Source organism: Pleurodeles waltl, chromosome 8 (genome assembly GCF_031143425.1).
Source record: "Pleurodeles waltl isolate 20211129_DDA chromosome 8, aPleWal1.hap1.20221129, whole genome shotgun sequence".
In the NCBI taxonomy this organism is placed as follows: Eukaryota; Metazoa; Chordata; class Amphibia; order Caudata; family Salamandridae; genus Pleurodeles; species Pleurodeles waltl.
In genome coordinates this window covers 28104406-28118554 of record NC_090447.1, presented here as the reverse complement: position 1 = coordinate 28118554, position 14149 = coordinate 28104406, and the positions used below count along the sequence as shown (strand labels likewise).

General features: G+C 48.7%; 1 protein-coding gene across 2 annotated transcripts in view; it reads right to left on the bottom strand.

The window, feature by feature from the left end:
• Positions 1-14149, bottom strand: part of LOC138249678 (F-box/WD repeat-containing protein 7-like) — a 326410-nt gene that overhangs the window by 46892 nt on the left and 265369 nt on the right. For both annotated transcript variants that reach the window (XM_069203645.1, XM_069203646.1), the window contains exon 10: positions 13157-13338. In XM_069203645.1, coding sequence (XP_069059746.1) covers positions 13157-13338 — 182 coding nt within the window. The remainder of the gene's footprint in view (positions 1-13156; positions 13339-14149) is intronic.

Here is a 14149-nt window from a genome sequence, read left to right as displayed (position 1 = left end):
GACGCCTTCCGAAGGGACCAGCGACCTCGACATCCTCTGAGGACTGCCCCTGCTTCGAAAAGACAAGAAACTCCCGAGGACAGCGGACCTGCTCCAAGAAAAGCTGCAACTTTGTTTCCAGCAGCTTTAAAGAACCCTGCAAGCTCCCCGCAAGAAGCGTGAGACTTGCAACACTGCACCCGGCGACCCCGACTCGGCTGGTGGCGATCCAACACCTCAGGAGGGACCCCAGGACTACTCTGATACTGTGAGTACCAAAACCTGTCCCCCCTGAGCCCCCACAGCGCCGCCTGCAGAGGAAATCCCGAGGCTTCCCCTGACCGCGACTCTTTGAATCTAAAGTCCCGACGCCTGGGAGAGACCCTGCACCCGCAGCCCCCAGGACCTGAAGGACCGGACTTTCACTGGAGAAGTGACCCCCAGGAGTCCCTCTCCCTTGCCCAAGTGGAGGTTTCCCCGAGGAACCCCCCCCTTGCCTGCCTGCAGCGCTGAAAAGATCCCGAGATCTCTCATAGACTAACATTGCGAACCCGACGCTTGTTTCTACACTGCACCCGGCCGCCCCCGCGCCGCTGAGGGTGAAATTTCTGTGTGGACTGGTGTCCCCCCCGGTGCCCCACAAAACCCCCCCTGGTCTGCCCTCCGAAGACGCGGGTACTCACCTGCAAGCAGACCGGAACCGGGGCACCCCCTTCTCTCCATTCTAGCCTATGTGTTTTGGGCACCACTTTGAACTCTGCACCTGACCGGCCCTGAGCTGCTGGTGTGGTGACTTTGGGGTTGCTCTGAACCCCCAACGGTGGGCTACCTTGGACCAAGAACTGAACCCTGTAAGTGTCTTACTTACCTGGTAAAACTAATCAAAACTTACCTCCCCTAGGAACTGTGAAAATTGCACTAAGTGTCCACTTTTAAAACAGCTATTTGTCAATAACTTGAAAAGTATACATGCAATTTTGATGATTTGAAGTTCCTAAAGTACTTACCTGCAATACCTTTCGAATGAGATATTACATGTAGAATTTGAACCTGTGGTTCTTAAAATAAACTAAGAAAAGATATTTTTCTATATAAAAACCTATTGGCTGGATTTGTCTCTGAGTGTGTGTACCTCATTTATTGTCTGTGTGTATGTACAACAAATGCTTAGCACTACTCCTTGGATAAGCCTACTGCTCGACCACACTACCACAAAATAGAGCATTAGTATTATCTATTTTTACCACTATTTTACCTCTAAGGGGAACCCTTGGACTCTGTGCATGCTATTCCTTACTTTGAAATAGCACATACAGAGCCAACTTCCTACATTGGTGGATCAGCGGTGGGGTACAAGACTTTGCATTTGCTGGACTACTCAGCCAATACCCGATCACACGACAAATTCCAAAATTGTCATTAGAAATTGATTTTTGCAATTTGAAAAGTTTTCTAAATTCTTAAAAGACCTGCTAGGGCCTTGTGTTAGATCCTGTTTAGCATTTCTTTTAGAGTTTAAAAGTTTGTAAAAGTTTGAATTAGATTCTAGAACCAGTTGTAGATTCTTAAAAAGTATTCCAACTTTTAGAAGCAAAATGTCTAGCACAGATGTGAATGTGGTGGAACTCGACACCACACCTTACCTCCATCTACAGATGAGAGAGCTAAGGTCACTCTGTAAACTAAAGAAAATAGCAATGGGCCCCAAACCTACCAAAGTACAGCTCCAGGAGCTTTTGGCAGAGTTTGAAAAGGCCAACCCCTCTGAGGATGGCAACTCAGAGGATGAAGATAGTGACTTGGAGGGAAATTCCCCCCCTCCAGTCCTACTTAGGGAGAGCAGGGCTTCTCAAGCCCTGACTCCACAAATAATAGTCAGAGATGCTGGTTCCCTCACAGGAGGGACCAACAACTCTGAAATCACTGAGGATAACTCCAGTGAAGAGGACATCCAGTTAGCCAGGATGGCCAAAAGATTGGCTTTGGAAAGACAGATCCTAGCCATAGAGAGGGAAAGACAAGAGATGGGCCTAGGACCCATCAATGGTGGCAGCAACATAAATAGGGTCAGAGATTCTCCTGACATGTTGAAAATCCCCAAAGGGATTGTAACTAAATATGAAGATGGTGATGACATCACCAAATGGTTCACAGCTTTTGAGAGGGCTTGTGTAACCAGAAAAGTGAACAGATCTCACTGGGGTGCTCTCCTTTGGGAAATGTTCACAGGAAAGTGTAGGGATAGACTCCTCACACTCTCTGGACAAGATGCAGAATCTTATGACCTCATGAAGGGTACCCTGATTGAGGGCTTTGGATTCTCCACTGAGGAGTACAGGATTAGGTTCAGGGGGGCTCAAAAATCCTCGAGCCAGACCTGGGTTGACTTTGTTGACTACTCAGTGAAAACACTAGATGGTTGGATTCAAGGCAGTGGTGTAAGTAATTATGATGGGCTGTACAATTTATTTGTGAAAGAACACCTGTTAAGTAATTGTTTCAATGATAAACTGCATCAGCATCTGGTAGACCTAGGACCAATTTCTCCCCAAGAATTGGGAAAGAAGGCGGACCATTGGGTCAAGACAAGGGTGTCCAAGACTTCAACAGGGGGTGACCAAAAGAAAGGGGTCACAAAGACTCCCCAGCAGAAGGGTGATGAGGCAACCAAAACTAAAAATAGTAAAGAGTCTTCTACAGGCCCCCAAAAACCTGCACAGGAGGGTGGGCCCAGAGCCTCTTCACAAAACAATGGGTACAAGGGTAAAAACTTTGATCCCAAAAAGGCCTGGTGTCATAGCTGTAAACAGCATGGACACCAAACTGGAGACAAGGCCTGTCCCAAGAAAGGTTCCACTCCAAACTCCCATCCAGGTAACACTGGTATGGCTAGTCTCCAAGTGGGATCAACAGTGTGCCCAGAGCAAATCAGGGTCCACACTGAAGCTACTCTAGTTTCTGAGGGTGGGGTGGATTTAGCCACACTAGCTGTCTGGCCGCCTAACATGCAAAAATACAGACAGCAACTCTTAATTAATGGGACTAGAATAGAGGGCCTGAGGGATACAGGTGCCAGTGTCACCATGGTGACAGAGAAACTGGTTTCCCCTGGCCAATACCTGACTGGAAAAACTTACACAGTCACCAACGCTGACAATCAGAGAAAAGTACATCCCATGGCAATGGTTACTTTAGAATGGGGAGGGGTCAATGGCCTGAAACAGGTGGTGGTCTCCTCAAATATCCCAGTGGACTGTCTGCTTGGAAATGACCTGGAGTCCTCAGCATGGGCTGAGGTAGAGCTAAAAACCCATGCAGCAATGCTGGGTATCCCTGAACTGGTGTGTGTGAAAACAAGAGCACAATGCAAGGCACAGGGTGAAAAAGTAGAGCTGGAGTCTGGAAAAATGGCCCAGCCTACCAAGAGAACAGGAAAGTCAGTTGGGAAACCAACTGCAACACAGCAAAAGAAAGGGAACCTCTCTTCTCAGGAAGAAGTTCTGCCCTCTGAGGGAACTGAGCCTTTGGAGCTTGAACCTTATCAGGTTGAGCTCTTAGGCCCAGGGGGACCCTCCAGGGAAGAGCTGTGTAAGGGACAAGAAACCTGTCCCTCTCTTGAAGGCCTTAGGCAGCAAGCTGCTGAAGAGTCCAAAGGCAAGAAAAATGGAACACATAGGGTCTATTGGGAAGATGGGCTCCTGTACACTGAGGCCAGAGACCCCAAACCTGGTGCCACTAGGAGAGTGGTAGTGCCTCAGCTGTTCAGAGAGTTCATCCTAACATTGGCCCATGACATTCCCCTTGCTGGACATTTGGGACAAACCAAGACGTGGGAGAGGTTAGTCAACCACTTCTACTGGCCCAATATGTCCAACATGGTTAAGGAGTTTTGCCTCTCCTGCCCCACCTGTCAAGCCAGTGGTAAGACAGGTGGGCATCCAAAGGCCCCCCTCATTCCACTTCCAGTGGTGGGGGTGCCCTTTGAAAGAGTGGGTGTGGACATAGTTGGTCCACTGGAACCTCCCACAGCCTCAGGAAATATGTATATCCTGGTAGTAGTGGATCATGCTACCAGGTATCCTGAAGCTATTCCCCTTAGGTCGACTACTGCCCCTGCAGTAGCCAAGGCCCTCATTGGTATCTTTACCAGAGTGGGTTTCCCTAAGGAGGTGGTGTCTGACAGAGGTACCAACTTCATGTCAGCATACCTAAAGCACATGTGGAATGAGTGTGGAGTGACTTATAAATTCACTACACCTTACCATCCACAAACTAATGGCTTAGTTGAGAGATTCAACAAGACATTAAAGGGCATGATCATGGGGCTCCCAGAAAAACTCAAAAGGAGATGGGATGTCCTCCTGCCATGTCTGCTTTTCGCTTACAGGGAGGTACCACAGAAGGGAGTAGGGTTCTCACCCTTTGAACTTCTGTTTGGTCATCCTGTAAGGGGACCACTTGCCCTTGTTAAAGAAGGCTGGGAGAGACCTCTCCATGAGCCTAAACAGGACATAGTGGACTATGTACTTGGCCTTCGCTCTAGAATGGCAGAGTACATGGAAAAGGCAACCAAAAACCTTGAGGCCAGCCAACAACTCCAGAAGTTTTGGTATGACCAAAAGGCTGCACTGGTTGAGTTCCAACCAGGGCAGAAAGTCTGGGTTCTGGAGCCTGTGGCTCCCAGGGCACTCCAGGACAAATGGAGTGGCCCTTACCCAGTACTAGAGAGGAAGAGTCAGGTCACCTACTTGGTGGACCTGGGCACAAGCAGGAGCCCCAAGAGGGTGATCCATGTAAACCGCCTTAAACTCTTCCACGACAGGGCTGATGTCAATCTGTTGATGGTAACAGATGAGGATCAGGAGGCAGAGAGTGAACCTCTCCCTGATCTTCTGTCATCAGACCCAAAAGATGGTACAGTAGATGGAGTGATCTACTCAGACACCCTCTCTGGCCAACAGCAAGCTGATTGTAGGAGAGTCCTACAACAGTTTCCTGAACTCTTCTCCTTAACCCCTGGTCAGACACACCTGTGTACCCATGATGTGGACACAGGAGACAGCATGCCTGTCAAGAACAAAATCTTTAGACAGTCTGACCATGTTAAGGCAAGCATCAAGGTGGAAGTCCACAAGATGCTGGAATTGGGAGTCATTGAGCGCTCTGACAGCCCCTGGGCTAGCCCAGTGGTCTTAGTCCCCAAACCTCACACCACAGATGGAAAGAAAGAGATGAGGTTTTGTGTGGACTACAGAGGGCTCAATTCTGTCACCAAGACAGATGCTCATCCAATTCCAAGAGCTGATGAGCTCATTGATAAATTAGGTGCTGCCAAATTTCTAAGTACCTTTGACTTGACAGCAGGGTACTGGCAAATAAAAATGGCACCTGGAGCAAAAGAAAAGACAGCATTCTCCACACCTGATGGGCATTATCAGTTTACTGTTATGCCCTTTGGTTTAAAGAATGCCCCTGCCACCTTCCAAAGGTTGGTGAATCAAGTCCTTGCTGGCTTGGAGTCCTTTAGCACAGCTTATCTTGATGATATTGCTGTCTTTAGCTCCACCTGGCAAGATCACCTGGTCCACCTGAAGAAGGTTTTGAAGGCTCTGCAATCTGCAGGCCTCTCTATCAAGGCATCCAAATGCCAGATAGGGCAGGGAACTGTGGTTTACTTGGGCCACCTTGTAGGTGGAGGCCAAGTTCAGCCACTCCAACCCAAGATCCAGACCATTCTGGACTGGGTAGCTCCAAAAACCCAGACTCAAGTCAGGGCATTCCTTGGCTTGACTGGGTACTACAGGAGGTTTGTGAAGGGATATGGATCCATTGTGACAGCCCTCACTGAGCTCACCTCCAAGAAAATGCCCAAGAAAGTGAACTGGACTGTGGACTGCCAACAGGCCTTTGACACCCTGAAACAAGCAATGTGCTCAGCACCAGTTCTCAAAGCTCCAGATTATTCTAAGCAGTTCATTGTGCAGACTGATGCCTCTGAACATGGGATAGGGGCAGTTTTGTCCCAAACAAATGATGATGGCCTTGACCAGCCTGTTGCTTTCATTAGCAGGAGGTTACTCCCCAGGGAGCAGCGTTGGAGTGCCATTGAGAGGGAGGCCTTTGCTGTGGTTTGGTCCCTGAAGAAGCTGAGACCATACCTCTTTGGGACTCACTTCCTAGTTCAAACCGACCACAGACCTCTCAAATGGCTGATGCAAATGAAAGGTGAAAATCCTAAACTGTTGAGGTGGTCCATCTCCCTACAGGGAATGGACTTTATAGTGGAACACAGACCTGGGACTGCCCATGCCAATGCAGATGGCCTTTCCAGGTTCTTCCACTTAGAAAATGAAGACTCTCTTGGGAAAGGTTAGTCTCATCCTCTTTCGTTTGGGGGGGGGGTTGTGTAAGGAAATGCCTCCTTGGCATGGTTGCCCCCTGACTTTTTGCCTTTGCTGATGCTATGTTAACAATTGAAAGTGTGCTGAGGCCTGCTAACCAGGCCCCAGCACCGGTGTTCTTTCCCTAACCTGTACTTTTGTATCCACAATTGGCAGACCCTGGCATCCAGATAAGTCCCTTGTAACTGGTACTTCTAGTACCAAGGGCCCTGATGCCAAGGAAGGTCTCTAAGGGCTGCAGCATGTCTTATGCCACCCTGGAGACCTCTCACTCAGCACAGACACACTGCTTACCAGCTTGTGTGTGCTAGTGAGGACAAAACGAGTAAGTCGACATGGCACTCCCCTCAGGGTGCCATGCCAGCCTCTCACTGCCTATGCAGTATAGGCAAGACACCCCTCTAGCAGGCCTTACAGCCCTAAGGCAGGGTGCACTATACCATAGGTGAGGGTACCAGTGCATGAGCATGGTACCCCTACAGTGTCTAAACAAAACCTTAGACATTGTAAGTGCAGGGTAGCCATAAGAGTATATGGTCTGGGAGTCTGTCAAACACGAACTCCACAGCACCATAATGGCTACACTGAAAACTGGGAAGTTTGGTATTGTAGGAAGTTGGCTCTGTATGTGCTATTTCAAAGTAAGGAATAGCATGCACAGAGTCCAAGGGTTCCCCTTAGAGGTAAAATAGTGGTAAAAATAGATAATACTAATGCTCTATTTTGTGGTAGTGTGGTCGAGCAGTAGGCTTATCCAAGGAGTAGTGTTAAGCATTTGTTGTACATACACATAGACAATAAATGAGGTACACACACTCAGAGACAAATCCAGCCAATAGGTTTTTATATAGAAAAATATCTTTTCTTAGTTTATTTTAAGAACCACAGGTTCAAATTCTACATGTAATAGCTCATTCGAAAGGTATTGCAGGTAAGTACTTTAGGAACTTCAAATCATCAAAATTGCATGTATACTTTTCAAGTTATTCACAAATAGCTGTTTTTAAAGTGGACACTTAGTGCAATTTTCACAGTTCCTAGGGGAGGTAAGTATTTGTTAGTTTTACCAGGTAAGTAAGACACTTACAGGGTTCAGTTCTTGGTCCAAGGTAGCCCACCGTTGGGGGTTCAGAGCAACCCCAAAGTCACCACACCAGCAGCTCAGGGCCGGTCAGGTGCAGAGTTCAAAGTGGTGCCCAAAACACATAGGCTAGAATGGAGAGAAGGGGGTGCCCCGGTTCCGGTCTGCTTGCAGGTAAGTACCCGCGTCTTCGGAGGGCAGACCAGGGGGGTTTTGTAGGGCACCGGGGGGGACACAAGTCCACACAGAAATTTCACCCTCAGCGGCGCGGGGGCGGCCGGGTGCAGTGTAGAAACAAGCGTCGGGTTCGCAATGTTAGTCTATGAGAGATCTCGGGATCTCTTCAGCGCTGCAGGCAGGCAAGGGGGGGGTTCCTCGGGGAAACCTCCACTTGGGCAAGGGAGAGGGACTCCTGGGGGTCACTTCTCCAGTGAAAGTCCGGTCCTTCAGGTCCTGGGGGCTGCGGGTGCAGGGTCTCTCCCAGGCGTCGGGACTTTAGGTTCAAAGAGTCGCGGTCAGGGGAAGCCTCGGGATTCCCTCTGCAGGCGGCGCTGTGGGGGCTCAGGGGGGGACAGGTTTTTGTACTCACAGTCTTAGGGTAGTCCTGGGGTCCCTCCTGAGGTGTTGGATCGCCACCAGCCGAGTCGGGGTCGCCGGGTGCAGTGTTGCAAGTCTCACGCTTCTTGCGGGGAGCTTGCAGGGATCTTTAAAGTTGCTGGAAACAAAGTTGCAGCTTTTCTTGGAGCAGGTCCGCTGTCCTCGGGAGTTTCTTGTCTTTTCGAAGCAGGGGCAGTCCTCAGAGGATGTCGAGGTCGCTGGTCCCTTCGGAAGGCGTCGCTGGAGCAGGATCTTTGGAAGGCAGGAGACAGGCCGGTGAGTTTCTGGAGCCAAGGCAGTTGTCGTCTTCTGGTCTTCCGCTGCAGGGGTTTTCAGCTGGGCAGTCCTTCTTCTTGTTGCAGGAATCTAATTTTCTAGGGTTCAGGGTAGCCCTTAAATACTAAATTTAAGGGCGTGTTTAGGTCTGGGGGGTTAGTAGCCAATGGCTACTAGCCCTGAGGGTGGGTACACCCTCTTTGTGCCTCCTCCCAAGGGGAGGGGGTCACAATCCTAACCCTATTGGGGGAATCCTCCATCTGCAAGATGGAGGATTTCTAAAAGTCAGAGTCACCTCAGCTCAGGACACCTTAGGGGCTGTCCTGACTGGCCAGTGACTCCTCCTTGTTGCTTTCTTTGTTCCCTCCAGCCTTGCCGCCAAAAGTGGGGGCCGTGGCCGGAGGGGGCGGGCAACTCCACTAAGCTGGAGTGCCCTGCTGGGCTGTGACAAAGGGGTGAGCCTTTGAGGCTCACCGCCAGGTGTTACAGCTCCTGCCTGGGGGAGGTGTTAGCATCTCCACCCAGTGCAGGCTTTGTTACTGGCCTCAGAGTGACAAAGGCACTCTCCCCATGGGGCCAGCAACATGTCTCTGGTGTGGCAGGCTGCTGGAACTAGTCAGCCTACACAGACAGTCGGTTAAGTTTCAGGGGGCACCTCTAAGGTGCCCTCTGTGGTGTATTTTACAATAAAATGTACACTGGCATCAGTGTGCATTTATTGTGCTGAGAAGTTTGATACCAAACTTCCCAGTTTTCAGTGTAGCCATTATGGTGCTGTGGAGTTCGTGTTTGACAGACTCCCAGACCATATACTCTTATGGCTACCCTGCACTTACAATGTCTAAGGTTTTGTTTAGACACTGTAGGGGTACCATGCTCATGCACTGGTACCCTCACCTATGGTATAGTGCACCCTGCCTTAGGGCTGTAAGGCCTGCTAGAGGGGTGTCTTACCTATACTGCAGAGGCAGTGAGAGGCTGGCATGGCACCCTGAGGGGAGTGCCATGTCGACTTACTCATTTTTGTTCTCACTAGCACACACAGGCTTGTAAGCAGTGTGTCTGTGCTGAGTGAGGGGTCTCTAGGGTGGCATAAGACATGCTGCAGCCCTTAGAGACCTTCCTTGGCATCAGGGCCCTTGGTACTAGAAGTACCAGTTACAAGGGACTTATCTGAATGCCAGGGTGTGCCAATTGTGGATACAATGGTACATTTTAGGTGAAGGAACACTGGTGCTGGGGCCTGGTTAGCAGGGTCCCAGCACTCTTCTCAGTCAAGTCAGCATCAGTATCAGGCAAAAAGTGGGGGGGTAACTGCAACAGGGAGCCATTTCTTTACAGGTATCAAACTTCTCAGCACAATAAATGCACACTGATGCCAGTGTACATTTTATTGTAAAATACACCACAGAGGGCACCTTAGAGGTGCCCCCTGAAACTTAACCGACTATCTGTGTAGGCTGACTAGTTCTAGCAGCCTGCCACAAACCGAGACATGTTGCTGGCCCCATGGGGAGAGTGCCTTTGTCACTCTGAGGCCAGTAACAAAGCCTGCACTGGGTGGAGATGCTAACACCTCTCCCAGGCAGGAATTGTCACACCTGGCGGTGAGCCTCAAAGGCTCACCTCCTTTGTGCCAACCCAGCAGGACACTCCAGCTAGTGGAGTTGCCCGCCCCCTCCGGCCAGGCCCCACTTTTGGCGGCAAGGCCGGAGAAAATAATGAGAATAACAAGGAGGAGTCACTGACCAGTCAGGACAGCCCCTAAGGTGTCCTGAGCTGAAGTGACTCTAACTTTTAGAAATCCTCCATCTTGCAGATGGAGGATTCCCCCAATAGGGTTAGGATTGTGACCCCCTCCCCTTGGGAGGAGGCACAAAGAGGGTGTACCCACCCTCAGGGCTAGTAGCCATTGGCTACTAACCCCCCAGACCTAAACACGCCCTTAAAATTAGTATTTAAGGGCTACCCTGAACCCTAGAAAATTAGATTCCTGCAACAAGAAGAAGGACTGCCCAGCTGAAAACCCCTGCAGCGGAAGACCAGAAGACGACAACTGCCTTGGCTCCAGAAACTCACCGGCCTGTCTCCTGCCTTCCAAAGATCCTGCTCCAGCGACGCCTTCCGAAGGGACCAGCGACCTCGACATCCTCTGAGGACTGCCCCTGCTTCGAAAAGACAAGAAACTCCCGAGGACAGCGGACCTGCTCCAAGAAAAGCTGCAACTTTGTTTCCAGCAGCTTTAAAGAACCCTGCAAGCTCCCCGCAAGAAGCGTGAGACTTGCAACACTGCACCCGGCGACCCCGACTCGGCTGGTGGCGATCCAACACCTCAGGAGGGACCCCAGGACTACTCTGATACTGTGAGTACCAAAACCTGTCCCCCCTGAGCCCCCACAGCGCCGCCTGCAGAGGAAATCCCGAGGCTTCCCCTGACCGCGACTCTTTGAATCTAAAGTCCCGACGCCTGGGAGAGACCCTGCACCCGCAGCCCCCAGGACCTGAAGGACCGGACTTTCACCGGAGAAGTGACCCCCAGGAGTCCCTCTCCCTTGCCCAAGTGGAGGTTTCCCCGAGGAACCCCCCCCTTGCCTGCCTGCAGCGCTGAAGAGATCCCGAGATCTCTCATAGACTAACATTGCGAACCCGACGCTTGTTTCTACACTGCACCCGGCCGCCCCCGCGCCGCTGAGGGTGAAATTTCTGTGTGGACTGGTGTCCCCCCCGGTGCCCCACAAAACCCCCCCTGGTCTGCCCTCCGAAGACGCGGGTACTCACCTGCAAGCAGACCGGAACCGGGGCACCCCCTTCTCTCCATTCTAGCCTATGTGTTTTGGGCACCACTTTGAACTCTGCACCTGACCGGCCCTGAGCTGCTGGTGTGGTGACTTTGGGGTTGCTCTGAACCCCCAACGGTGGGCTACCTTGGACCAAGAACTGAACCCTGTAAGTGTCTTACTTACCTGGTAAAACTAATCAAAACTTACCTCCCCTAGGAACTGTGAAAATTGCACTAAGTGTCCACTTTTAAAACAGCTATTTGTCAATAACTTGAAAAGTATACATGCAATTTTGATGATTTGAAGTTCCTAAAGTACTTACCTGCAATACCTTTCGAATGAGATATTACATGTAGAATTTGAACCTGTGGTTCTTAAAATAAACTAAGAAAAGATATTTTTCTATATAAAAACCTATTGGCTGGATTTGTCTCTGAGTGTGTGTACCTCATTTATTGTCTGTGTGTATGTACAACAAATGCTTAACACTACTCCTTGGATAAGCCTACTGCTCGACCACACTACCACAAAATAGAGCATTAGTATTATCTATTTTTACCACTATTTTACCTCTAAGGGGAACCCTTGGACTCTGTGCATGCTATTCCTTACTTTGAAATAGCACATACAGAGCCAACTTCCTACAGTTATTAACAGACATTCCACAACCAAATGTTATGTTGCCTGCAGTCCAGAGATCAGCACCTCTATACCTCCACCCTCATCGTCACCACCTCAAGCAACATCTGTTCATAGCCCATGCATCTATACAGATACATATCTATATCTGAATTGACAGGTTTTCAAACTCACCAGCGCTTACCTCTGGAAAATCAAACAATATACTGCATCTGAGAACTACTCACGTCATAGTCATGGTTTTAACTCCATCTAGCCTCGACTATGGCAACTCCTTTTCCCTTGGCTCTAACAGATACAAAATGTTGCAACCCATCATCTGACTGGCACCAGATGAAGAGACCACAGTACGCCCAGTCTCAGAGTTTTGTTCTGGCTTCCAATTACAATTAAGCTCATATTCAAAGCTTTGGTAGTGATATAAAGACTGTTCACAACACCACCCATATTGCCTGACCGCCACAAAAAACTCACTCTCCATGATCAGATGGTCGAATGCTGTTGGAAATCCTCTGGAAAAATACAGCTTCAATCGGGGGCAAGGCTTTCTCTGTAGGTGCTTCCAAAGTGTGGAATAACCTTCCATTTCAGCTTTATTATTTGTCTTTACTTAAATCTTTTCAGAAAAAGTTGAAAACCTTATTGTTAATCACTAAAGTTAATGGCTTCACCTTAACTATGCTATTTAGGTTGTTGCCTTTTACAGATCAATGAAGCTGGGGTATAATTGTGCTTTACAAATAATATAACATAACAAAGACAATGTAGGACAATCCTTAAATTTCTAGTCAAAGGTTAGGAACTAATTATATCTGTGTTCACATCTCTATTTTTCCATAGCACTTCAGACTATATTTAGGAGAACTATTATCCATAATTCATCCATCCAGAAGTGGAGTAGAAGGGACGTATTGAAAATATATAGCCCCTGAAGCATGTATTATCCTACGTGGACCTCCAACTGTAAAATAACTCCCACCTGCTCCCTCCAACTAAACACCTAACAGTTCGGTGTCTCGCTCCCTGCCTGACTCATTCAGTAAGTGAGACAGCCTGATCTTTGGCAATTGATGCATGTCTTAAATGTTCTCACTTACAAGCCAACCAGTGGAAAACAAAATGTGAAGATGGACTTACCTTGACTTTATAGTGATTCTTAGTGGCTCACATTATGGACAACGGTCAAAAAATACACAAATAATTAACACCATTTCCAGATCCAAACAGGAGAAATGGCATAATATTGCACTGCATGTGAATCTAGAATAGGTTCAGGATGTGACATAGTATCCAATGAGGAGAGTATTTTTGAAACTTGAAGAGGTAAAACAATGTTGAAGGGGGAATATTAATGTAACCCTCATAGAAGCTGTACAGCTTATGGTAAAGCAGAGGTCCATTACCTGCTTGCGTGGAGGTGCATGCAGCGCACTGTGGAGGTATGCCCATACAGGGTGTGGATGCACTCGCCAGAGTCTGCATTCCAGACCTTCAGCGTCCTGTCTGTGGAGCCACTAATTACTATATTATCTCTCATCTGAGAGGACCAGACACCGCCTGTGTGCCCCACCAACGTCTGGACACACTATAAAAGAAAACAACAAAGAAATCTAAAGGTATACCAAAAGATGAAAGGAAAAAAGCAGAGGGCAGCAATATCAAAGGCTACAATTTGATATAACTATTGACAAACATCTCAAATAACACCTTACAGGTCATCTGGCAAACCATTTTACCATAAAAACCTAAAACATCAGAAAGATAACTTTGAATGAGTTTGGTTTCTGGGCTAAAAAGCAATCGATGAGTGTCTAATTTCTTCAATGTATTGTTCCTTTTCCATTTGCAGGTGAGGAAGCAATTGGCAGTAGTCCGTTTCCTGGGCAGCTAGAGAGATAAAGGGCCTGTTCAATTAGGGTGTGAAAGGTCATAAATGAAGAAGCGGGAATGCGAGGAGTGTGGCTCCATGGGATTAGGTGCTGCACATGGTTTCCAGGTACCAGTGAATTATTGTTGTTATTCTTTTGGTGATCCTGAGGGTGCTGCTCACTGCACCATCATGCCACACGCAAGGAACCTTGAAACCAGCTTGGGAAGCAGGCGGAAGTCCTACATTGTCAATCAGATGTGCTGCCACTTGGACAAAGGTAACTATGGCCAACTGTTGCCTTTTGCTGCACTTTGTTGGAGGGCACGCATCATTCACACCTTGACCTCTTGAACCTCGTGTGAACTTTGAAGTCTGTGTTCTGGGAACTGGTGTAATTCAAAGACAAGAAGCAAGAGTCTTATCTGAAGTTTAGCAGAGGACATGAACTTCTGAAAAAAGCAGCACTTGGGTTGGCTCCGGATCCCACCCTGCCCACTAAAGTGGGAAGAACACTAACCCCTCTGAT